Source organism: Lucilia sericata, unplaced genomic scaffold (assembly GCF_015586225.1).
Source record: "Lucilia sericata isolate MDLA Ls3-8-SP2 unplaced genomic scaffold, ASM1558622v1 Contig000213F_arrow, whole genome shotgun sequence".
Lineage (NCBI taxonomy): Eukaryota > Metazoa > Arthropoda > Insecta > Diptera > Calliphoridae > Lucilia > Lucilia sericata.
This window is the reverse complement of record NW_023994241.1, coordinates 141,091-150,399: the sequence shown is the minus strand read 5'-3', so window position 1 is coordinate 150,399 and position 9,309 is coordinate 141,091. Positions and strand designations below refer to the sequence as shown.

Genomic DNA, 9,309 nt, shown 5'->3' with positions numbered 1-9,309 from the left:
ACCAAATGTATGTTCTGTCATACTTAATACTAAAATATGAAAAAGATGAAATTAAAGGACACAGGTTTAAATGAACATATTTTTGAATGTAATTGAGATATTGGCCTGAAATTTTTTGTAAAGGGTCGAGAATTTCCATATCTAACTAAAAAATGATATTAAGGGATAAATATGGACTAAATTGTTGTAGCTATCTGCGATCCTATTAAAATTTTGATATAAATCATAGTTTTAGAAATTAAACAAATATGTAATATATGACAAAATCTTTATTTATGAACAAAACTCAATGAAATTTTCAACGCTTGTTAAATTTGTCATTTCAAATAAGAAAATGCAAAAAAAAAATTGAAAAGGTCAAAGGGCATCCCGCAATTCCCAAAAATAGGAATGAAAATCCCAAAAATGGGATTTTTTACTTTTTTGCCCATAGGGTCCACATTTTTTTCAGGGCTGGGAAAATACTTTTGGAGTAAATAGAAAACATATTGAGGTTTCCAAAACTGCTTTCAGTTTTCTGATCCCAGCTTTGGGATTTTAGAACATGTCGCCCAAAGTTGAAGTTTTGATAAAAAATATGTCATATTCGGAAGGACGCAGTGGCAACATTTTCAAAAAATAGGACAAGTTTTTTACGCCAAAGCGTTCTGCGTAAAGATACCTTTTAGAAAACTATAAAATTGTTATATGTTCTTAAAGAAAATTTTATTTTATTAATAAAAGAGTTAAGACACATTTTTGGCAAAAAAACGCCAAAAATCTAAAATTTTTTGAATTTTTAAATTAAAAAACGTATATTTTTGGATCTGTAAACAATATTGATCTGAAATTTTTTGTATATTATTGGAAATTTTGTTGTCTAACTAACAAGAAAAAATTGAGTCCATTTGGTCCAAAATTACGCCCGGTATTCAAAAAAAGGCGGACCAAGGTATGGTAAATTTTGTATCACTAAATTTTTAAATGCCTATAACTCGGATATTATAAGAGATAAGTAGTATGTCCAAGCATGTTTTTTCAAGATCTCGTCGAGCGCTTTCACAAAGTATAAAAATCTTTGTATTTGGGTGAAAAACAAAAAAATGGCACGAGTTTAAAAATTTTACATGTCGTAGGTACCCTACTTTGAGCCGCCACAGCGCCGTCCCTGGGGCATCTGCAGGGTTCATCTTCAAAACTTAAACTCGAATACTCCTTGGCTACGCTCACGCCAAATTTTATCCCGATCGGATCAACCGTTTAGAAATGCCAGATTTATTTCCAAAAAATTTCCATTCTGCCCCACTGTGCGGTTGTAATTAGGAATAGCATTAAAAATAATAGAATTCTTGTCTCGCTAGACCTTTCTAAGACATTAAACTCGGTCATTCACTTTAAGTTGGTACATAAGCTTCATAACAATTTTAACTTTTCAAGATCTGTTTGCAAACTTATTTATTCTTATCGTCTGTTCGTCTTTGCTGTCTGTTGCTTCTGGAGTTCCGCAAGAGTCAATCCTAGGACCTCTTGCCTAGCGTTGTTGATCCATGTGTATGTAGGACATATTTATATGCAGATGATAAGAGATAACTAATAGCTACGACGAAGTTTGATATGTAATTTTTTTAAATCGGAATAGGATCGTTTTTTCATATACCCTAAGTATTCTAATTTGCTGACTTTTATTCAAATTCAAAACATTAACATTTTACTTGATTCTTTGAAACAAAAACTATACATTTAAATTAAAGTGGAATGATTATGAATAAATTAATTTAATAGAATATATAGTTTAATAAATAAATTGAATTAAATTATTAAGAAGACTACAATAAATAATAACAACATTTGTTTACTATGAATTTAAATAACAAAGTCATGAAAATAATATTTTTTTTAAATGATATTGTTATGATTTATTGTTTCATTTAAAAACTTTCCAACTTTAACCGCAAAACACGAAATTTGTTTTAAGCAATTATTGGAATAATATTTATTAATATGAAATTTTCAACATACAATTTCACACTCTCAGTTTAAAGAAATAGGTAATTTTTGTCCCAAATATGTATTTTGATACTAAAGTTACTCGTACAAAATTTGGTTACTCTAGCTTTTATAGTTTTCCACTTATACGAATTTTAGTATTTAAATCATATGGGAGGTGCCACGCCCACTGTTAGTAGTTCACAATGTGTAATATGTATGTCAAAGTTGCCTGGACAAAATTTGTGGATTCTAACTATTAAAGTTCCTCACACATACATACATACATATATGTATATGTATGTATGTATACGACTTCCTATTCTTATTTTGTATGTGGGCGTGGTACCAACCCCATTAAATGGGCAGACTGTTAAAATTCCATCGGTCATAAGTCTATATATTCAAACAAAAATAACAACTTTTGCACAAAATATCCAACTTTGATTCGGAAAAACAGGTCTAGTGCACACTTTCGGAACTCATTTCTACAGTCCAAGGAGCAATTCTATAAAATATAACGTACAAAATAGGACATTATTTTAAAAGTGATTATTTAACAATTTTGTAAACATATCAAAGTCCATAAAGTTACAGTTTAAAATCAAATTTTATAAACGCTTTAAATATTAAAATAAAATTATATTTGAATAAATTTGCATCACGTGTTAATATTTGCAAATAACGAAAAAACAACTTTATTATGAATTAATTATTTTAATTTTTTTACCAATTTTTATTCGATTTTGTCAGTTTTTTTTTTGTATCCTAACAACCAAAAAAAACGAATTTGTTATACAATCTGTAAAATGCGGATTAAATCATTGACAGTTTTTTAATTAAATATAAATAAATAATTTTATTGTGGGTTTTTTGTTTTTGAAAGCGATTGTTATGAGTCCACTAATGATGACTTTCTTAAGAAAGGTAGGTATTATTGATTGATATTTAAATATAAAATATAGATAATTTAACGATTTGAATGCAAATTGAGATATTATTTGTATAAATAGAATAACTAGATGCATAGGGGTACAGTATACATAAATACATAGATAAACATACATACATACATAGATACACATGTATGTTAGTCATCGTAAATTTTTTATGACATGGGTAAATTAAATAAGTTCGAGTAGTTCAGATATTGAAAATAAATACGCTTCACCATTATACAATATATCAGATCGATTTTCAATAATATATAAGATGGTATATGCGATGTATAAGCGAGTACTGCACATATTAAAATTTCGAGGAACATATACAGACAGCTCTGAATAAATTATATTTTTTAAAGCCGATGTTCGAGGGATGCGAAAAATTTGAGTCATAACATTCGGTAACATTTTATACCATAGCGAGGAGGATATTATGTGTTTGTAACACCAAAACATATAGACACTCTTAAAATATACACAGTAATTGGCTGAAAATTATTTTCTGATTCGATTTAGATATGTCCGTCCTTCAGTATAGTCCATGTACTTTCATGCTATTTTCATTTTAATTTCGTAAATTTTGAACCTAATGCCTTATCCTATTGAAAATGGTTAAAATCGGTTCATTAGTGTAGTACCAATGTAGAACTAGTGCAAAAGAACTGGTTCCTTAAAAACTCTTTAGAAGTACTTTAGAACCACAACATTGCAATATTTAGAGTTCAAGAAGTAATCGAGAAGGCACTAGTTCAGTGGATGCTTTTCAAGAATTTGAATTATGTAGTTCTGTTTTCACTCGCTCTAGAACTGGTTTTTAGAATAAATTATAAAATTTTCCTGATTTGATTACCTTTATAAAAAGTTTTTTAATGTTTCAGTTTTTTACGTTCAATATTTTCGAAAATTATCACCTGAATAAATTCGCATTCAGTAACTCTTTCACGTAGGAACACCGGTGTCCTAAGTTTTTTTTTTTTAATTTTTCTCGACTTTGAGCATAATTTTGAGTTCACAGCTACAGTAAATGGCTATTTCCAAAGAAAATTAAGTTCTTTTTTTGAATTTGATGTCACCACAAGCTAAAAAGGATAATATCCTGCGATATCCTTCGAAAACACATGTTTCATTTTTCATCAAAAATGATCAATATACGTCAAAATAAAGTGTGTGGTGAAGTCATATCATAAGGAGCTTGTATTTTTAGTATCATTCGTTTAGCTTCCACATTATAGAAAATTTCGAAAGCACTATGTATTTGAAAAAGTTCTATAAAATACCTCTTATAGATTCTCATTTAATCAAAAATTTTACGTTTGTCTTGTGTTCCGATTCCCCATTATAAGAGCATCCATAAGGTATCATTTGAGAATGGAAAAGTACCAAAGAGTTCCCACTTACAGATTATTATTCAGTCTCAACCATGCATGTTCAAATTTATGTTAATAGTTGGAATATTTTAGAAAATTCAAAAAGTATCATTTGTAAGAAAAAAAGTACTAATAAGTTTTCTCTTAAAGAATCTTATTCAGTGAGGACCGTGTACGTTTAATAATCATGTGTTTTGAACTCATACCATAGAACATATAATTTGAAGAAAGAAAAAGTACCAAAAGTGAAATAAATCTTTTTTAAAAGTACTAATAAAAAGAGTACCCCTCTTTTCGCCTAGGAATAGACTTTTTCGAGAATTAAGTTTGTAAAATGTGTTTAAATCTATACATATATCACAGATAAAACTCAAACGATTCAAATCTGCATTCATTTCCAGAAAAATTGTGCTTTCAAAACAATTTACTCGAATTTGGTGCTATATACTTAGGTCTTAGTACCCGAATAAATAGCATACCAATAGCTTATTTTGTGTGAGTGATTTCATTATTTTTCAAATTTGATAGTTTGAATAAAATTAAATTTCCCGTTTTCCCATTTTTGGTACTTTTTTTCTCCCCAGTGAAATATCAAATATTTTGTTTCAATAAATATTACAGAGTTAGTATGTAATTTGATAGATATACGTCAATAAATCGAAAAAGTTTTCTTAATGTGCTAAAAAAAAAGTAGCAAAAATACAGTTTTCCCCCTTTTACACCCAAAGAGGACTGAATTTTAAAAAAGTAAGAAGTAAGATATATCCGAAATATTAAAAAAAATTATGTTCATTAGTTAAAATATTATAAAGGGATAAAAAAGGTACCAACATCACCTTTGTCACACATTTTCACCCCTTAAAAGTACGAATTCCAAATTTCAAAATTTTTCTTGTATCACTAATATTGTGTAAGATAATTAAGAAAACCTGTTTTATCCGTTTTCGCCCTTTTTTATCCCTAAATGTACAAATTTCCAAAAATTCCTCCTTAGTGGATCTACATTCATAACTAAAAACACATCTACTGTCAAAATATCATGATTCTAGAATCTAGATTAAGCCGTTTTGGCTGGCGATGATGAATCAGGTCAGTCAGTAACGCTACGCTTTTATATATATATAGAAGATGATCGAACCATAATTATGCCTACTCCCCTTATGAGGTCCCTTTAAAAAAGTATTTTAACGCACATTACATTATAAAAAAACGAGTACAGCGCTGGATTTCAACATAAATAAGTTTTGTATGAATCAAAACCGCTCTAAAATATTTTATGAGGATCGGTTCAAAATTGACCCTACTCCCCATAATTCATAATATTACTTTTATGTGCTTTTTTTAAAAAAATACCAGGACAGTGCTGAAATTTGACATAATCAAGTTTTGTATGAGCCAAAACCGCTCTAATATACCATATAAGGTCCCCTTCAGAGAATTACCTTTACATACGTATATAACTGACTAAGAAATGCGAGTACAGCGATAAAATTTGTCATAAACAAGTTTTATATTATAGGAACTGAAATCTTCATAGCAAATTCCATGAGGATTAACCGGTAACTGACCCTGATCAGTTCATTAATGATTTAATAATACGAGTAGAGTCATGAAATTCGACATAAACTAGTTCTTTACGAATCAAAATTTATGTACAGAAATATTATAAGAATCGGTCGGTCCATAATCGACTTCTACCCCCGCATAAAAGGTTCCATTTAGAAAATTACTTTAAGGATCCTGACTGAATCACAAATACGAGAACAGCGAAGAAATTTGAAACATATAAGTGTTATATGAACCGATTTCTTTACCAAAACCTTTGAAAATCCGTCCATAATCGACCCTACCCCAAATACATTCATACCAATATACTTTTTTTTTTAATCGGAAGAGCTCGGTCCTTAATATAAGGAAATGTATAAGGAAAGACATTAGAATCTACTGATAAAATATATAGATTTGGTATCAATCGTTAACGAAATCGGTATAGATGTTAATAACCATAACGATTGCCAACCGCAGGATACGCAAGAATCGGCAAATTTGATATTCTTACTGGCCGATATTCCAAAATACCAAATATTTTCCTCAATTTAAATAAAACGAGCCGAATTATAAATAAATCTGTCGAGAGCATATTAAGTTTAGTTTGTTTAATTAATTGTAAATATTTTCAGACATTCATACAATACAATCAGAATCACTTAATTTAACAAAAATCAAATAGAAAAAATACAATTTGTTTATATTATATAGATAGTAGTATTATATTCTTTAAATGCACAAAAACGGCAATAATAACAATTTCTTTTAACAAATATAATTATTTCTGTTTTATGTAAATTAACACAAAAACGAATTTATACTTTGTAAGATATAGACACTTGTTTTTGATGGTTTTAAGTTAAATATATAGATGTATATATATTATAGTATATATGTATATATAGTTAGTATATAAAGGAATTTATATATAAAGAGATAAAGGGGAACAAAATCAGAATATGTACTATGAAAACACTTAAATAAAACAAAAGACAAGAGAATATAAAACATTAATAATCGACAAATCAATTAAATATATATAAATAAATCTATATAGTAAATGTATATAAAGTAAATAAGTAAATTTTGGTTTAAGAGATTGCTGGATTTCTTTTGTGGTTTTGAAACTTAATTTACAAAATATTAGGAAAAGAAAAGGAATAATTAAAACAATAAATGACATAAATCGTAAGTAAAGCTTATCAAAATCTCTTCATAGTTTCGATTTGACTTGTGGTATGATGACATCACGCCACCATGGAGGTCTTTCAAATGCACCCGAATTGGTCATAAATTCACTTTGCAAATTCTCATATAGCAAACCATCGGACTTGGCAATAACGGAATTCAAGGCAAAATCTGGTGGAGCCAAAGCATCTGCCACTGAGACAGCAGAATCCTTTAATTCACCACATTTCTGTAGCAGGCGATTTCTTATTAAATCCGCAAATCTAGAACCATGAGCAAAACCGCCCACATAGAAGGTAGTCATGTGTTTGTCCAAACACCACATGCCGTAGACATCGAAAACCAATTTTAAGATTTTACTATATTCTCCCGAGATATCAGGACGTCGGAAGCGTTCAACAAAACGACTCAAACAGTAATACTCAGCATAAGCAATGGACATTTCACGGGCGGCATATACTTGTGAGTTATTGCGGGCCTCAAAACGATGACGACCATTGTCAATATCGGCGGAAATTCGTGAAGAGGTTGTCTGCAGCAAATGACACAACATCCACTCGTAACAACTTAATATAACTGGAACAAAAAAAAACGCCTTAGTTTTTAATACAATCATTATCTTAAAAATAACTTACATTCCATGCTTTCAATATCGTGTTGTTTTAAAACATCTTCAGAGGTTTGTTTCAATATAGATTCGCGTTTGTTTAAAAAGTTTGCCGTACCCGCAGGAGTTTCAATAGTACCACTCCATTGTCTTAGTAACCAGTTAGAGGCCTGCTGTCCCAATACATTATTATCACCTTCGTAGGTACAACTTGCATCATGATCACTGCGTAGATCACCCAATTTGGATGCCTTGAGATAACCATGACCACCACATGCTTCTCTCGCCTCTTGGATGGCATCGCGAGCCGTCCATGTTATCATTGGCTTTGATGATGATATAATCGCATGTATTTCAGATACAATTTGTGTCTAGATGAATTGAGAAAATCAATTTTTTGAATATTCATAACACGATTCGGGAAATTTAAAAGTATAATGACCATAATTGGTCATCGGTCCATAAAGGTTCACTTCTTAAAATCTTTTAAATGCTTATAACTAATCAAGAATTTAAGATATCGGAATAAAATTCAACATAAATATGTTCTATGTAGATTTCTGTAAAATGTCTTTCAGGATCGGTTCATAATTGGTCAATATACATAAGGCATACATCCGATAATCACGTAAAAGGACCCATTTTATTCCTAAATAAAGATATGGGAATGAAATTCCTGAATTTATTTATAGTTTATACATATGTATAAACCACACTGCGAAATTATTTTCGGATCGGTCCATAAGGTCCACCAATCTTATATACCCACCATCAAACGGTATAAAAGGAATGCTACCATCATAGTGATATTTAGGATAGGGTTTAAGTCAATTACGGACTGAGCTTTTTAGACTAAAAAAAATTTTATTTTTTAAAAACAAATTATATTTTTTCAAATTTTTAAACCATGAACACATATAAGCGGTAGTGTCAATTATGGACCCATTGCCGTAAAATTTGGTGGATATATCGGACCCTTATATAGGAAAAAAATAAGAAAATTGTAATAGGTTGTGATGCCAACTCCCACCATGTAGCATGGTGTAGTACAAAACCAATCGTAGAGGACAAGCCCTCATGGATTTCCTTAATACTAAAGACTTGATCACATTGAACTTAGGTAATAATGTTACCTTCGTCAATAGAATCAGAGAAGAAGTATCAGAAGAGCTTATAAACGAAATTCAGGATTAAAGTATAAGATTCAATGGATCGGTACCTAAGATTCAAAATATTACGCCGCCACCAAAGCCGATAAAGTTTCTGAACAAGTCTAAAACTAATTGGACAATGTTCGGTTCCTTACTAAAGAACCGTTTATGTCAGGACACTTTTCAATGTCGAAATAAAGAGGACATAGACGCCCACAGCCCTTAATATATTTACCGACAGCCAGAAGGCAATTAGGGCGATATCAGGTGATAGAATTAAATCTATGACCGTATTTGATTGTAAGAAAGCTTTAACTGAATACTCTCCCAGACGTAAGGTTTAGATCATATGTGTACCAGGCCACTCGGGAGTAGTCGGCAACGAAAGGGCGAATGTGCAAAACCATTCGACGCAACAAAAGCTGAATTAAAAATATGGGTGAGAGAATCCCATAAGGCCTCTTAGAATAATGAAACTGTGGGTAGAACCACAAAGATCCTATGGGGTGACCCTGATGAGAACAAAACGAGAAATCTCC

At 30.4% G+C, this 9,309-nt stretch overlaps 1 protein-coding gene across 2 annotated transcripts in view; it reads right to left on the bottom strand.

Moving 5' to 3' along the window:
- Positions 1–6,391: 6,391 nt before the first annotated feature.
- Positions 6,392–9,309, bottom strand: part of LOC119602186 (peroxisomal acyl-coenzyme A oxidase 3) — a 37,793-nt gene continuing 34,875 nt past the window's right edge. For both annotated transcript variants that reach the window (XM_037953566.1, XM_037953567.1), the window contains 2 exons: positions 7,648–7,990; positions 6,392–7,588 (listed from right to left, as the gene is read on the bottom strand). In XM_037953566.1, coding sequence (XP_037809494.1) covers positions 7,038–7,588; positions 7,648–7,990 — 894 coding nt within the window. In that variant the 3' untranslated portion in view covers positions 6,392–7,037. The remainder of the gene's footprint in view (positions 7,589–7,647; positions 7,991–9,309) is intronic.